The following is a 17,878-nucleotide window of genomic DNA, read 5'->3' as shown; positions in this document are numbered from 1 at the left end:
ATTGCAATTAAAAATAATTGAGTAGTGGGGTGGGCAGGTGGTCCCGTCAACAATTTTTTTCACCAATTAGCACTACAATAATATTGCCTGGGATATTGCAGATGATATTATTAGCATTTTGATGGAACACAAGTGCCTGCATGCCTGAACGCCAGAGAGCTGTTCGCTAGTGGAATCTTTGTTACTGAGATCCACTGGGGAAGAGTCACTTCTGGTTTGACAAAAAACAGCACAGACGAGGCATTGCATCATGGCGGTGCATATACTGTTGTTGTAGAGCCGGAAGTGCATGCAGAGCAGGATTAGGCTATGAGACGTAAATGTTGGAAATACCTTACATATCAGATACATTAAGCTTGAAAAATTAATCCCTGCTCAGGTTTGTTATCTCAGTCGGTCACATTTCAACATTTACCAAAAATCCGCAGTGGATCAAAGGTCCCGTTAACGTTGTAAATTTTGCCAACACGACTCTGATAAATGCATTTTAACATCTGGGGCGAGGCCTGTGTGTTCTCATCTAACCAGCTCGTCTGGTGTCAGAGGCCTAACAAATTGGTTCTCCAACCACCAGGGAGAATGTGTGCAGAATGTGACGGTTCACCCCGCACAGAAGAATCGGAATCAAATTTGAAGCGTTGAATTTTTTGTGATACATCCTAACAATTTTCTCCAAAGCATCCAAGACAGATCCGAGCGTCTGTCTGTGACAAGGATTATCTTACAAATACCAGAGGGGAAAGATAACTGACAGTTCTAAGTTAAAATGCCTTTTTTTTTCTGTGCTTGCAAAGGGAATGCAGACGCATATTTGAATTCTTGACCAGTGGTATCTAAACTAGAAGTAGTTTTCATACATGAACCATGAACTTATCCTGACATTACCCAGAGGAGCTGGATGTGTGAACGCATATGTCTGAATCACTCGAACCAGACATTAAACTGACTTTGCCCTGCCGGCTCCAAAGCATAAAGTCATGTAATGTCCTATTGAGCCCATTTGTGAATGGAGTGAGTCATTGTCCGGAGAATTTGCAGCGAGGGAGTGGGCGTGCTGATGATATTTCTAGCACACTCTAATCAAGCCCAACCCCTCGCCTAAACCAAACGGAGTGTTTCCAGTAGATGAGACCATTTCTAACACGGACGATCTCTGACTGTGTGAATGTGTGAAAGGGACACAAACTGTTTCTAGGGACATTTTAAGACACTTCAAGATATAGTTTGTGTCGTCAAATAAATAAAAAGTGCAAACATTAAAAAGTAAAGTCATGTTGCAGAACTTCTCTTTCAAAACCATTTCTCCTAAGTTATATGTTTCTGCCTAAACAGACCCAAACTGCCTCCTTTTGTTGGTCAACTACTTCATTCTAACTGGATATGGTAGATTTGACACCTATATTCTGCCTCATACTGGTTAAAATACCATGGACATATATTTACTTAAGTCAAAAAAATGACAAAAACGATGGTTATAGGTAAATGGGTGCATTGACAACGCTGTCCAGTATGGAAATTTACAAGCGTAATTGTCTTTTTAGACCTTTGTTACTAAAAAAAACACTCAGTATGCCACAAACAGACAGGCACGCACACACCACTGTATGTCATGTTTGCTCATATTTGGCCAGTCATTTACTGCATTCTCCTGATTACCTCGCCTAACATTCATGGCATTTCGGAATTGCGACGAAATAACTGCGAGTATGAGAGAGAGGAATAGACAGACAGGTGGAGCGAGAGGGAGGGAAAATGAGAGAAATGGAGCGAAGGAGTGTCAGAGACAAAGACAGAGAGACGGACCTAGAGAGGGAGACTGAGACAGAGAGATCAGAGAGCTGAGGACAGGAGAACAGCGCACGATAAATGAATTCCCCAGAGAAAAGGAGGGACACGGAGAAATTACAGAACAAAAGGAGAAGACAGAAATGACATTTCTTAAGGGACTGCTGTGTGGCATTTGTAGAAGGAAAAATGAAATGTGAGGACCAGGGAGACATGGGAGGCGGGAGAGGGCATGGGGAGAATGGAATGAGTAAGAGCAAGAAACAAAAGAGAAAGTGTGTGAGAGGTAAGACTAATTTATGAGAAATGAGGCAGGAGTCGGCGAGGCTGGCTGCTGCATGTCTTGATGGATTGGGTGGGGGTGGAGGCGGGGGTGGGACTGGGCTTTACAGGTTGGTGGACAGAGAAGAACCTGTGATATGGATCCTTCGAGGTGGCATTTCAAAAAAAGTGAACTCTCCAGAAATGGAAGATGAATATATATAAAAAAGAAAAAAAAAGAAAAAAAGATCACTTCTCTTTTCTCTTGGAGGAGAATCTCCCTGGCAGGTAGACAGAGCAGAGAGAGGCAAAGGTGAGAAAAAGACTGGGTAGGAAACAAAGAGAGAGGAGCACAGGGGAATGAGCAAAAGACAACAAATGTGTGAAGTGACAGAGGCGAGAAAGAGCGCGAGAGGGAAAAGATGACGGAGATAAAGTGAGATGAGAGACAGCTGCGTTTGATGCAACCGCTCTTCAACTGTGGCAGTTTGGTGGGGGACGTGCACGTGTGGCTCTGTGTGTGTGTGTGTGTGTGTGTGCGTGCTCGCGTGTAAACCTCTGAGTGTACGCAACTTTATAATAAAGTTCACAAAAGCGTGAAAGGTGGGATTGATGATAAGGCAGCTGCTCATTTGTAGTGCATAAGGAGTTGGTTCCCGCATGCTCCAAGTACACAAACACACGGAGGCACAATCGCTCACACACAGGCAGACAGAAAAGCTGCCACCGGAGGTATCGAGAAACACTCCGGGCCTGCAAATTATTCAAGGCTCTCCTCGAGACAGAATCCCCTCCCAAAGCTTGCTGACAGAGAAGCAACGTGAACCTCCTCTTTCAAACAACGCACCGTCTTTATTCACCCTCGTCTAACAGCATCCCCGTACTGTATCAAAGCCAGGACACGCGCGGCCGTGTGAAGTGCCATCAATGTACACGGCGACGCACACCTTCTCCTCCTGACACACGCCCGCGTCCTCTTCATGTCTCTCTTTCTATCTTTCTCTCTCACACACACGCACACACACACAACTTTGAGCAGAACAGAGAGGGGACCAGAGAAGGGCTGGCAGCGGCGATGAAAGACAGTGATGAAGGTGCGGCGGTAAAAACCACTGTAGACGTCATCTATCTACTGATGGAGGGAACACATCACACAGGCGCGCGGTCTTTTAAGTTCACTCTCTTTCAGCGTGAGCCCAATATAGATACGAGCCAAAATCAAACATTTAAGCAACCACGTGGCGCGTACATGAATGAACACACACAAACAAACACATAGTAGTGCTTTCTCTTCCTCTCTCTCTTTGCAGTCACACTGCCAATTCCACGGAGGATTAACCCAAGCAACTGGACACAAGGCTTATTAATCATATCATCATCCCACACGCATTGCTTTGTCCCTTCCTGCACTACTGATGGGCTGCCATGTCAAGGATCCCTTACAGCTGTGTGTTTTATGTGCTGTGGAAAGCTGTGTTAGCCCCAAAAAAATAGGCCTAATGATGTCAGATGTCGTCCACGACCCCTGTAATTTCACACATTCAGATTTATCGCACACCATTATGCATTTGGCCTGTGTGTATCCACCGAGATGTGGTGTTTGCTTGTCGGGTGTAAAAAATGTGTGCGTCGTAGACAAAGTCATATAAAGAGGGTGACTGGCTGAGGGGTTTGTTATCTGTGGGACACCGCAACGGGGCAAGGCACAGAATTCAGACCATGAACCCAGAGGAAGCCACCCATTTTATATGGCACTGTACTACACACATCTGCAGACACACACACACACACACACCTACACAGAAGTGCACCGTTAAACACACAAAGACCGACTTGGAACCTGTCAAGTGCAAACAAACTGATGACAAGACGGCAACAGATGGATTCACTGAGGAGAGACGAGCTACGCATTCAACTCAATTAGCAACGTGCTGCTGCATGACGCCGATGGGATATGGAATCTTACCATGACTGGCAACCTGTCAATCGAGCAACAGAGCCACGAAACAAGCATCATGCAAGATGCAATGAATTAAATTTAATAAACCAATAAATAAATTAATTTATGAATTAATGGTAAAAAAAACCCGCGGAGTGGCAGCTCTGCATCAAAAAACAGGGCATAATGTGACCAGGGAGCCTAAATATCCCCAGGCGCGCACACACACAAAGAAGAAAACTGGCAGCGGGGAAAGAAGAGGAGGATGAGGCAGTGAGGAGAGACGGAGAAGAGAGAGGAGAAAGAACAATGGCTGCTTCCCTCTTCCCCTCTTGCTCACGCTCGCTACCTGTGTGAACATTCACAAGCTCTGTTCATACATTATCCTGCCATGGTACCTAATGAGCCAGGCATCTCCACCCTGACACTTACGCTTGGCTAGGCAACCCTTATTACAGTGGGAGGCATACTCACTCACTTGCACACACACACACACACACACACACACACACACACACACACACACACACACACACACACACACACACACACACACACACACACACACACACACACACACACACACACACACACACACAACTGACCACCACAAGTCACATCCTCATTGTCTTGTCAGACGAAATCCTCTTGTAAGGGTTTACGTGTGTTTGTGCGTCAGTTTTGGACGCGTCAAGTTCTTAGTTCTTACAAATACATGAAGCGGCGTGAAGCCTGCTGGTGAATATGGGGAGAGACACCCCATGCCCCTCCTGAGTCGGTTATTACCGATGCTTCATTGTTCATGACGGCAGACAAAATTGCTCTTTTAGCTGCTTTTTATAAAACACGAACACGCACCCACACACACACAAGCACACAAACAAGTCTATCTTGTCTGGCAACATACCAGTCATTGCCAGGATGTACCCTGCAGAGCTATGATTGTTTTGGCTGCTTCTGTATAAAAAGCCCCTCCACTTCAAAAAGAGCCTCCTACAACTGGTTAAGTGGGAAACCAGCAGGAATGTGGGAGGCCAATCAACTGCAAGTAGGGGCAACACGGTAAAAGTCGGTCAAACGAAGATCAAACGTCACGACAGCGTGTACGAGAGGGCGTGGGGGGGCTTGCTTTGAGAACGGGGGATGAATCGGTTAAAGGATGACATAAGATACTCGGTTTGACCCTCAAAGCGCAAAAAAGAAGAACAAAAAAGAAAATGTAAGGAAACCAGAGATTGCTCTTTTTTTACTTTAATCTAAGATTAGATGCCTGGACTGGAGGTGATGTAATCTAATTCAGCTCGCAATCTTTCTGGGAGAAGTGATTGCTGTGGCTCAGCAGCTGATTGTGATTTTCAGCCGTGTGGGCTGGTGTATTCTGACCACCATTACACTGAGACCCACACAGGGACAAAAAAAGAAACGCTCACTTCAAAGCAGCTGCACTGAGACTGAGTCCTCTTTCGGGACTTAATAGCTTATGCTACAGTTATTTTCTGAAGCTATTCCTCAAGAAAAGAAAATGTACAAGGAGTAGGATGCGATCATATTAAAAATCAAAGACAAACCATTCAACAAAAATGTCCCACTACGGTGTTTTCCTAAAGAGGAGCAGGGGATTTTTCTTTTATTTCAGTGAAACTACAGTTTCTTGTTTTAAATATAATCAGTGTAATGTAAGTTAATCTCCGATACCTATGTATAAACTCTCCATCATTACACACAGTACTGAAAAATAATAGATGAGATTTCTCCTTATCAGTATCAGAAACAGTTGACTCATAGGTCCAGGCTTAAAACTTAAATTTGATGTGCTAAAACAGTATTATTCCATAGAGTATAAACATATCAACTTTTGATTACTTGTGTCCATTCTAAACCTGCCTGTTTTGAATGGACTTTTTTTCCAGGCCTGTGGTAAAGCTGGTTGCAGTTTTTCGTTCTGAACTGTAAAAGTGACTTGCAGTAATTGAGTCGCAGCTACTAAAGACCTGAAGCTCATGGACACGTTGTTGTTGTTGTGATCGACGATACAAGAGTGCTGGTCACCTGTTTAACCCAATGCACCCCGAATTCTACACTGCACTTCCTTGGGCCTTTAACAATACATATTGTCAAGTGCTAAGTCGATAAGATGCACGTTTCTTGAGATATGCGTTCCACATACAGACAGATTTCTGTAATTTTTACATCATTTAAGTCCATAGGAATGCTGCCCTCTTGTGATTTTCAGAACCTTTTTATTTGCTGATGTTTTAAAAAATCATGGAGGTCATGTAAATTATTTATTTGTTGTGGATTTATTAGTCGTACAGAGTTTTATACGCCTCATAGTGTTCCTTGTTTACCTGCCTGCTAGCTTGCTAAATCTTCGACATGCATTAACGTTAATATTAGCGCCCATGTTACTGCTGCCTAACGGCAGTCTGCTCACACTTTCTAAAAAGAAAGTCTAACAACTCCACAACTTTGTAATGAATGCAAGATGAGATACATTTTTGCACAAAATATACATTTAATTATATCTAGCTTGATAACAGATTGTCAGCAATGTAAACCAAAGCTTTCAGTGTTACAACTAATAACACATTGTTGTGTTGCTGTTTGTGTGTCAACAGACTATTCGTCCATTGCACACAATTACATGTGAGAGTTGTTGCTATACTAGACTCATCTGCATGTAAGTCAGCCATTGAGCTCATTGCGATTACTGTCACTGCCTTTTTATTCATTTGTATTTATGTATGTTGATCATGGGGTCGATTGCATGTACTCAAATGCAATATAGAAGATAGACTGTGTGAGTGTTTTAACAATAAGGTGTTAATAATGATAACATTATAATTTTACTCACTGCAATTGTGACATGAAAATTTGTGATACAGTAAAACTTAGAGTAAATACATCCATAAACTGTGAGCTAACTCTTTTACGACATAGACTTTAAAGAACAATGACTTATTTTATTGTTTACCTGATGAGTAATATCCAATAAAAATTGCATCTAAAAAACTTTTACAATCTATGAAAAACAGTAGTCTATAAAACCTTAAATCTTTCAAGAAAATTATGTGCTATTCAAAAGAGGATGACAGTGGGGAGTGCAGATGTTTGTGCAGTGCATCCGTGGGTGTGATGACTATCACAAACACACCCGTGTGTGATCACCGTGTTTAAAAAACGTGGCAAAGACAAGAAGCAACGAATTTTACCAACACCGCACAGCAGACACTGAGCTAATTCCCTCATGTGCTGCGCTCAGCTGTAAGACGCCTGGGTAGGCACCAATCAGGCTGTAAATACAGGGGACAATGCGGAGGAAAGCTACCACTTCCCCTGTCTGTCTCTGTTACAGTCTCATGCACATTAGATGGAACATTGCAGTTATATGGACACACTGCTGCACCTTTTTTTTGTTTTTCTCCACGTCTTGACTTTGGCATTTATATATTATATATCTCTTTATTATCAAGATTAAACTGAGCTTGGCCGTGTAGAATGCAGTTTCCAAAAAAGGATCCATGTGTGTCTCTCACAAACAATGCGTGTGCACGTCTTTATATTTTGTGTCTGTGAGTGTGTCCGTGTGGATGAGTATACCAGGTCACAGTGGCTGCAGTCTTACAGGAGGTTTAACCTTGGCAAATCCACTATTAGGTGTTCAGAGGATGATGATGTGAGCAGTAGGGCCTCCCCGATGGTTTCACTTTCTATGAGCATCCAGCAGGTCACAAATAGAGAAGCTATGGGGGTATTACAAGGTCAGAGGTTGGCTAACTCTCAATATGATGACAATTCCAAGCTGGCATTTTCATTTCCTGAAGAGACTGATTCCCCATGGCAGCTGAGGCCAAAGATGTTAGCTTTTTTTCTTTTGTTCAAATAAGTTTGCTTTTAAGACATAGGATTTGTAACGCAAATGTGCAGTGTGGACAAGAAAACTGTCACCTCCGCTGTGTATCTGAGAAAGAATAATACTAAATTTGGGTTTCCAATGCATACAAAATTAGAACCCTGCCTTTTTTTGACAAATGTGCCTCCACACATCTCCACATTTTTTTGTCCCTTTAATTTTGTCCTTCAAATGTCTTCAGAGGTGCGGCCGTGCAGCCAAGCAGCGGGAGCAGCTGATGTTTTTAATGGCACACGGTTTGTCTCCTGGTGGTGAGATAAACATGGGGAAGAGATTAAAACCCCAGGCTTTCTTCCACAATCTCCTGCCTTCATCCTCCTTCCCCTTGCCGTGGACATACAGGGCCGGCACAGCAGACTCTAATTCAAAACCAAACTCATCCGGTCCATGAGGCATACGCCAACCCGAGAAACACACATTGACTATACGGCGACATTGGTAGAGGGGCAGACGTCGACAAATGGGCAGGAGAACACAGACAGGTGACAAGGAGAGGAGGCTTCAGCACCGTTTAATCATCCACCTGTCAAATGTGTCTCATCTGGCCTATTGCAGAATACTAGCAAGACTGTGCACAGCCACTACTGTAATGCCGGTATTGATTTTGAGACGAGTCTGTTGGGTCGCTAATGTCAAGATGTGGACCACAGCAAACACCCTGAAGAGGAGGAAGCAGGGCAAAAGGCCAGGCTCTCTGCTTTCTTGCTATGCCGCCCCCACCACTGAGGCACGGGTTGGCTCACCGAGGAGCTGATGAGCTCGAGCAGAGTGGCTAAACACACCATTTCCTTTGTCACTGTCATTAGGCCAAGGTGAGGGGCCCTCAGGTGGAGGCAGACCCAGAGTGTATGATTAGCTCTGCCATTTAAATGACATTCACACTAATCGCCAAGATCCGGTCTGTCAAGGTGAGAGGATACAGCGAGGGATCTGTCAGCTTGGAAGGCTGAAGCAATGCAAGGAAACGTGCAGGAATATCTGATTCCACTTGGTGCGAATGCCGTGTCAATCAGTTAAGCCGGGCACAGCGGTTGATTGTTTTATTCTGCATCTGCACTGCTTTACAGTAGTGACAGAGCACAGAGGAGCTGCGATCTGTGCACGCGACAGCTCCCGTGGAACATACAGGAACTCGGGGTTGTTTGAGGAGGGATTGGCATTGACATTGGCATGTTAACCACCGAAGAAGATCCGGTCCTCTGGTAAAACAGGCCTGTGCCAAGACAATGTATTCAAGTTTCGGTTTTATTCCCGTGTAAAAACGGCACCGGCCATTTGCTCGCACATCTATTTGGACGAGAATTTAAAGGATTGGTTATCTTACCTTCCCCTGGTGGAAATTTATGTCTGAAGACAAGCCATCTTTAAAACTCAAATGACCCTGCTCTCACTCTTGCCCGAACAAAAGAAGGCATTATCAAACCTCACTCTCAGCAGTGCTAGATCCATTTGGTAAACAGCCTGTGTCCTACAGTAGTAATCAGAGGGTATTTTTGAGGGATTTGCAGGCTGGCCAGGAGGCATCCGCTGGAGTGATCTCTAATTGCTAAAAGCGGAGGCCTAGACTGCCTGGCGCTCTTTTGAAGCCATCGGCAGCAGCTTCCAGCCAGAGGAACCAGCAGGGGGAAGCTTCCTACTGAGCCACTCTCCTTTTTCTTTATTTCCTTCTCTCTCCCTCCCTCACCATGCCTTCATTCTAGTTTTCCTGCTTTTTCTTGTGCTCGGTCCACCTTCTTTTCCATTCTCCTCTCTTTCCCTTCCCATTTCTTCTCTAACTGTACTTGTTCCCGTTTCCCCTCCTCTCCTTCTCAGTCAATGAGCCAGCAATCACTTTGCAGACAGACATCCTCTGCTCAGTCGGCCATGTTCAATCCCTAGCACCGGTGGCTGATGAGGCATTGTGGTGACGTCAAACGCCGCAGCTTTTCAGGGAGCAACAGTTAAACCTGTGGAGGTGCAGCTCTGCTTCCCAGGTTACAGGACTCATACTGGCAGTCTTTGTATAAAATAATGAATGTAATATGCCAAAGAGATGAAAGATAATGAGGCCAATTATTTTTTTCTTCTCGCCCAGTGAGGCGGGAGAGGCAAATTTATGTCAAATAGTTGGTGTATAATGACACCTAATACCACTCAAGCCTTTGTTACAGTATGAGCTTGTGCATCTTGGGGTAAAGACTTTTGCTCTCTAAAGCATAGTTTTCAAATTGTGACAAACACACATACACACAAAAAACACCACAACAACTATGCAATGTGATATTGTTAGTCTTTTGGAAAGTGTGGTATATTTGTAGGCTTGGGCATACACTGACAAAAAAAAACAAATAGAAAAAAAAGGGAGCATCCGCAGACACCGTCTCACAGAGACACAACCGGTTTTTTGGTTGTTTGGAAAGCAGCTCGCTCAGTGTGACATTGACTCCTCAGTGCCAATTCTACACTGGGAGCTGCACTTGCTGGCTTTGCTGCCAATCCAGGTAAAGAGATTACAGACACACACAATGCAGCCTTCTGTTCGTCTGCCAAGAAGAAAACCAGCCCTTTAAGCCCGCAGAAAAAAAGGCCCATACACAAATTCACACAGCCTTGGCCCCGTCCTTGCACGAAACCACGATTCCCCCTTCTTCTCCAGGAACACAGCTTCTAGTATGTGCCTCGCTCAGTGGCTCTCTCATACCCAGCAGCCTGGTGACTTAAACAATTCAGCCTCCATCTCTTTACCCCGGTCCCCAACACTGTTGCGCATTACTATTACTTGCATCATTCAAATAAAGAAGGAGTTTGGCTTACAATCAGTCACACAGTCATTATGATGCTACCCTAATGGGGGCTGTCTGGTTACAAACTAATGTTAAACAATATGAAAGAAAGTTACACCGGGATTGCATCATGTTTCTTAATGGTGTCATTAAAAAGGTGAGAGAGAACCTGTCTATGGCCCAAAATAGATATGGAAGCCACCTTCAATTTCTTTTTAAATCACAGTAATTAACTGAAAACTTGTTGAAAAGTAAGACCTTGATGAACACTGCGAGGGCTGACACGGGTTTTTAGGAGCAGGGACTTTTGCAGAGCATGAATCAAACAATCACTGTGCTGTGCAGTTTTGACCCAATTAAAGAGCTACTTATGATTGTAAGAGAGTAATTTAGCATTGGGATTGCAATGTGCTAATTTGCATAGCATGCACTTATCTTTTTTGATTCATGTGGATTAGGCATGATGCTGAGAAGCTGCTTGTGTTACAATCAAATCAGATGAAGAATAGGTCTATTCTTTATTATAAATGTGTCTTATAGAAAAGCTCCTACATGGATTAAGTGCATGGAATAATGCCACAGAGATGTGTTCATGAAGAGAGCGGTGATGAGGGAGGGCTAATTATTGTGAGGCACTTATTAAAGGATGCGTATCGCTAGCAAGACAAAGAATTCGTCAATCATCCACTGTACTTTTTACTTATTAAATTAAACACTGATTCTTGGGCGGAAAACGATACTCGCCACTGTGCCACTCTTTCATCACACAGTCCTCTAAGAGATGCCATTTTTATCACCTCAGCAACAAGCTCCCTGGCACTACCAATTGTGTTTGACAGTAAAAATCACATTTTAGATCATGGATCATATGTCAGCTTGCAGGACGGGAGTAGGCAGTGGATGACAGAATGATTTTGACTCAGGGCTATTTCAAACGCTTTTATTTCCCACCCGTGCAGCTCGTCCTGCCATCTGACGGAGACACGTGAAGTCATGTGGAGGGTGTTGGGAATGACGACTGGTACGTGGCTGCTGTGCTCGCGGCCCCGTCCCAGGGCAAAGCCTGTGTTTTTGGAGCGCACACATGCACATACTGCAATCTGGACCTCCCACACCGCTGAATAAACCATCCAGAAATAACAAGAATAATCACAAATTACTCTGCGAAATATTCCGAAATGTACAGATTCCCGTTTACCCCTCCGTCACAGAATGAGTATCAGGTGAGGAATAGAATTTTGAAAGGAGGCGGAGTGATGGGGACACTGCAGTAGAACGTGGAACAATGGGCGCCCTCTGGCATCAACCTCTGGACAGCCCAAGCTGCTCACCAAAGACACTGAACTCACCCACAATGAACTGCTGCAGTGGGAAGGGAGGCTTTAGAGAGTTCAATTTCCAACACAATTGGCCGTATTCTACTCCTTTAAATGCCAAGGAGATGGTGTGCAGCGTGCGCCTTTGTGAGGAGCTTTGCTTACAGCGAGTGTCCTCTAGCAGGAGAGACAGAGGGAAAGACGGGAGAAAACGGAGTGATGACGATGACGGGCAGGGTGCAGGAGAATGGTGTGGGACAGAAATAGTGCAACTGTGTAAAAAGAAAAGGAGGAAAGAATAAGACTGAGTGACTGGCAGAGATAGAGTCAAGAAAAAAGAAAAATCGCAGAGAGAAAACGAGAAGGGTAGAGAGTGTCTCCTCTGGCTGTCGTTTCGCCAGCCTCGCGGGGACCGTCTGAAGGACAATGCTGCTACTAGTCGAGTGTGACGTTTGTCCTCTATCCAATTCACCACAGCCCGAAAGAAAACACACTTACAATCAAGCGGTGATCATGAATCTCATACACGATAAACAACCAGAAAATACAAAGCATTAGAGCCTTATACAATCCGGCTTCTATTTAAAATAAAAAAAGCTCGATAGGGAAAATAAAAAAGGCGCCGAGATAACATTAAAGTGAGGTGATTGTGAGGTCATCGTGTGAGTCACAGCAGGCCTTGTAAGAGATCACCTTTAACTGCTGTGATCTAACAGCCAGTTATGCACATCACCCTAATATACTGTGAGTGTGCAGTCCCCACATTGTGTTTAATTCGATTACAGCACAAGAATTATTTTCATAACCTCACAAATGCTCGAGAAATAAATATAAATGTGTTTACTGATTGCAGGGACATTTGCTTCCTGTTTCCTTATTTTTGTCTCTGCAAAAAACACGATAAATGTCATGCAGCTGTTGTTCTTTTAAGGTTTAGAGGCAGAGAAGATTTAAAAGGAAGTTGCAGTGCACCTACATGTGTAAGCTTGACGTCACACTTTTATTACAGTGTGTCTGCGTTGCTGTTAAAACCTGCAAGACACACTGTACGACAAGATAGTCTCCCTGCGCTACTTTGCAAAGCATTAGAGTCACAAAGTGAACTGTTATTTTGGGGCCTTATAATTATGGAAGAAGAAAAAAAGGCAGCGTGGTTTTCGAAGAATTTGCGATGTGTGACATTTGAATTGTTAAATAAAGGATGTGTTATTTCTATTGCGGTGCAGCAGGAAGAAAATGGGGATTATTTTTTCATGAATCAATCTGTAAGATAAAAATGAACACAGGTGGAAAATTGATTTGGACTGTGGGCTGCCAGATGCCCATCACTAGATCGGTGGGGAGTGGTAAAGCGGGGCCCAGGCACTGGTTTCTCTTATCATCTATTCAGTGTCCTTTCATTTGTGGTCACGGGGCAGCTGAGCCATTAATATTACACAATCGCACCAATGGCTCCGATGAATTATTCAAATGTTCTTATGGGACTGTAATATTTGATGCAATTCATCTGGAAGACCTGTTGTATTTTTAAGATTAAAGCATCACATGCGTATCTACCGTCTCAAATTACCATCGGACCAAATTCTGAAATGCTAGTTAGAAGAAGCCGAAAGTGCAGGAGGAGCTGCACCTGCCACCTGCCTCGGTGTCACACTCAATATAAATACGTCCGCTGTCATCAGAAAAATTGCCGCGGAGGCTGTTTCTCCATCATTGTCTTCATTTGAAGGGCATTTTGCTGCCCAGAGGCAAACGCCTAACACACTCCCCGAGCGCGGCGCCCATCCCCTTCCACAGAGGGCTGGCAGTGCAGCAGACAGAGGAGAGAGACAAGCCAAAAATAAGAGGGAAAGAGAGAGAGACGGATGGGGAAAAAAAAAAAGAAAGAGCCTCCGTCTCAAAGCACACACTCACACTGGGTTCTGTCACTACAGATCAAAATCCCCTCAAAGCCATAGATCACTTCCAGTATAGTTCACATGTTCCACACTTAGAAACTGTTTACCAGACTCAAAGAGTTTGTCTGCGCAGCATACACACATGCAGAGCACACACAGAGACACAGATACAGTAGGAAGAGACAGTTTGCACATAAAACAGACACTACAGCTTTCGATGCACGCCAACTGCACTTAAACATTTATACACACGGAGTGGATGTGTCGCTCGGTGCAGAAGAAATGTTTACATTCATGTGGCAAAACAGCGCTCAGCCCAGTTCAGTGAGATGGTGCGATGCCAGCTCTGCCTACAAGTGAGCTGACTAATGTGACAAACGGAGAAGTGTCTGCTCCTTTTTCTCGTGGAAATACCTGTCAGTGCCTGTCGACTGCTCTCGCACACAATGATGCATGGACACGTACACAGCCGGGGACAGCCTGTCTCCTAAAAGTTCCTTCAACGCAGCTATGTGAGGATTCATAGCCGGTAACAGCCACGGCACCGGGGCTCAGGATAAGTGACAGGGCCTATATGTGCTTACTGGCGGTTAAGTCTGGCCGGTTAAGTCTGGCCTGCAAGCCCGCCGCTGTGGCCTTAAATACGCAACGCCGCATTGTGGTGCAGCGAGGGAACCTGTCTTTGGAAAGTCCTCTGCTTGAGAGAGAAACGTCCCCTCATCTAAGATAAGGAGCCGATGAGAGAGAGAGATAAAGTCCGTGCTTCTCCTGGGCCTTATCTGATGCTGTTATCTGACTGCACAGCACCCACCATCACACAATCTTTACACCCTTTAAGCACCTCTCTGAAACACTCACACCAGCATCATCTCACACACACACACACACACACACACACACACACACACACACACACACACACACACACACACACACACACACACACACACACACACACACACACACACACACACACACACACACACACACCGTCTAACGCTCAAACATTCTAAACACCATACCAGCTTATTGATTACTTTGACACGCTCCTATTGTTGAACAGATGGTACACCTAATATCATGTGAAATGGAACTGTTCTGTGTTATCTCATGGGGAAAGGACGTAGAATGACTATTTTCTCACCTTTCAGAAAAAGACAAAAATGGAGAGACACGAGAACACAAGCCGTGTGACTTACCTCTATGTCTGTTAGTAGTCTTATCGAACATAAGCATGGCGTCGTCAACCTGGAAGACACAAGAGGAGATGTGACATTAGCTCAGGTACTTCATGTGATTTTTTCTCCCCATTGAATCACATCTCATCTCACTGTAATTATTCTTAGAATATAGATTCCTGCTGATTTACAAGTAGTTCTTTCTCACACCGCTACGTAATCATTCTGTGGCCACAGGATTATTGCCAGGTTACCATTCTCTGTAGTTTGTAATTTGAATGATACAGGGCTTTAAGCAATCTCATTGCATGGATTAAATGTGAGTGAAATGTGACAAAGAAGGGCAGGAAATTAATATTAATGACAAGCAAAGGGGGGAAAAAGGAGAATTGTGTCGACAGTATGTTTATTGTGATGAACACTGATGTCCGGTCTTGGGTAAAGTGACAGATCGACACAATCCACTAAGCGAGCGTAAGAAAAAAGGGATCCTTCCTCATCTCGCAGCCGCATCGGCAGCAGCTTCTCCCATAATATCATCCCTCATCATGTCCGATAATGCCACACACAGACAGACAGCATTTCTTCTTCACCTATCCCTGAAAAACAGATCTCCCAGACTCACTCTGCTCCCTATAACTTTGAAGAAATGCTCATTTAAACTGTGATTTTGTCTTGGGAGAATAATAAGAAAAAAAGGACAGAGGAATATCGAGAGTAGCAGCAGCAGACAGAAACAAAGAGGGAACACTCTGCACCATTTTCTCCCTGGTTATGGTCTCTAGGTAAGTGTAACGGCGTACCGAGGAGGCTCGATGCTGTGCGGGGGGAAAAGATGTGCACACAAGCATGCGCCTGTGTTTTTCATAGGAGGGTGACAAAGCTTCAGGAGGCGATAGGAAGAGACAAGAATAGGGGTCTCACTCAAGCTGAACTGTCTGATTGGATAAAGAGAAGTGCCTGGCAGCCAGGCAGACTAGTACTGGCACACTGTTCATGCCACCCTCCTGCCACACATTTGGCACACAAGACGTTGGCACAGCTTGTAGGGCCCAGTTACGCATTGCATGCCTTACAGGCCACATGCAGCACACTTTCTTTGCAGTTCCCCAAAAATACTTTAAAAAAATTGCCAAATATAGCCAGCAACATTCATCTGGAGTTGAAGTAACTTGCATACACAGTATATGGATTTAACTGGGATTTCCACTGGTGAACAAGAATGTCCAGCTGGATTAAAATAGTAGCTGGGAAGCAGGAGGGAGGGGCTCCCCAACAGTGTGAGCTGTCTGCCATACACTTTAAGTTACAATGGTACAAAACTGCATTTCATTTACTTTTTTTCCTAACTACAGCATTTATATAAACAGCTCATGGTGAAAGGTGATACGGCATTTAGCACTGTCGCCCCACAGCAAGACGTTGAATCCCGGTTTGACCAGGATCTTTCTTTTGCTTGTTCTCACTGTGTTTGCATGGGTTTTCTCCAGGTAATGCGGCTTCCTGCAATATACTGTCAACCTCTCCAGGTTGCACCCTGCCTCCCACCCACTGTCATCAAAGATTGGCTACAGCTCCCGTGAGACCCTCAAAAGGTTGAGCAGTATATATAATGGATGGATGGATGGATTCCTACAGTGTTTGTGGTTCAGGAGGTTATTAGAAGTCAAATAATCTGCCAAAGTCCCCCTCCAGCAAGACAATATAGGTTTAGGTGATCAAAACCAGGGAAAACACTGAATCAGGTGAAGCAGTTTAGCGTTAAAAATATGCTCTATAGTGCACACACTGGTTGTCTGAGCCTCGTCAGACAACCAGTGTCTAAGGATCCAGACATTTGTTGAGTTAGAGCGTTCATCAACTTAAAGGTTAACGTTTTAAGGTTACAAGTTTAAAAATGTGATAGTGACTTGACTTGAATGGTAAGAAAACAGACGGTTTTAAAGACTGGGAAACTCTCACTTGTGCTCACAGAGAGTATTGTCACTCAGTACACAGAACTAAGCTCCTGAAGTGGGTGGGGAATCAGGGCCTACCGGTGGATGGAGGTTAATTATAACACCACCTTATTACAAAGAGTTTGCTCCGAATGTGTGTAACAGTGAGTAGAGAGCGTCACGTGTGAGGGAGCAGCGCAAAAATATGTTGTGTTTAACTAGTCGGATTTGCTCCATCAATTGTCTTGAATAAACAATCAAACTAAAGCCTCACTTACTCACGTCTTCTCAGAGTAAGGCAGGAGGTCTATGTGAGGTCTAACAGCAATCTTTTGAAGACAAGACAGGAATTAACTGTCAAGTGTGAGAATAAATTCATCAGCCCTATATACTGCAGCTTGCAATTTACTAATAAGTTGTTAATTTTCCTAAACTCCTACATTTTGATGCAGCAGACAAGTTTGCTTTGTCACAGAGTGCAATCTGATGCCTGCACGGTGGAAACACATATAAAAGTGGTGAACAAATAAACAGCTGCCAAGCAATACCACCTGCAGCAACAGTTTTATAAAAAAGACATTTATAATGTCCCGTAACCTAACCCCTATCTCATGCCCCGGAATCTAATGAAAATCGCATTAAAGTGGCAAGAAGTAGAATAACTGGAATTTGTCGTGCAGGGGGTTGTGATTTTATTGCAGGAGGGTGAAGAACACGGAGACACTTTTGGATGGAAGGTTCCTCCATTGTCACATTCAGTACCTAGCCAGATAATTATACTGTCCTAGAATTAAATGAAATAGAGAAAACTTTCATTCAAATCATTTCTTTTTTTTCTCCACTTGCTGAGAACACAAGGAACAATTTATAACGTCTCCACATTTGACAG

The 17,878-nt window shown here is 44.1% G+C and overlaps 1 protein-coding gene across 15 annotated transcripts in view; it reads right to left on the bottom strand.

Annotated features, from left to right (window-relative positions):
- The window catches only part of msi2b (musashi RNA-binding protein 2b), a 250,492-nt gene that overhangs the window by 99,224 nt on the left and 133,390 nt on the right, over window positions 1–17,878 (bottom strand). For all 15 annotated transcript variants that reach the window (XM_035179048.2, XM_035179049.2, XM_035179051.2 and 12 more), the window contains one exon: window positions 15,074–15,122. In XM_035179048.2, coding sequence (XP_035034939.1) covers window positions 15,074–15,122 — 49 coding nt within the window. The remainder of the gene's footprint in view (window positions 1–15,073; window positions 15,123–17,878) is intronic.

The sequence above is a fragment of the Hippoglossus stenolepis genome, chromosome 15, assembly GCF_022539355.2.
Source record: "Hippoglossus stenolepis isolate QCI-W04-F060 chromosome 15, HSTE1.2, whole genome shotgun sequence".
Taxonomy (NCBI): Eukaryota; Metazoa; Chordata; class Actinopteri; order Pleuronectiformes; family Pleuronectidae; genus Hippoglossus; species Hippoglossus stenolepis.
This window is presented reverse-complemented; position numbering and strand designations above follow the sequence as displayed.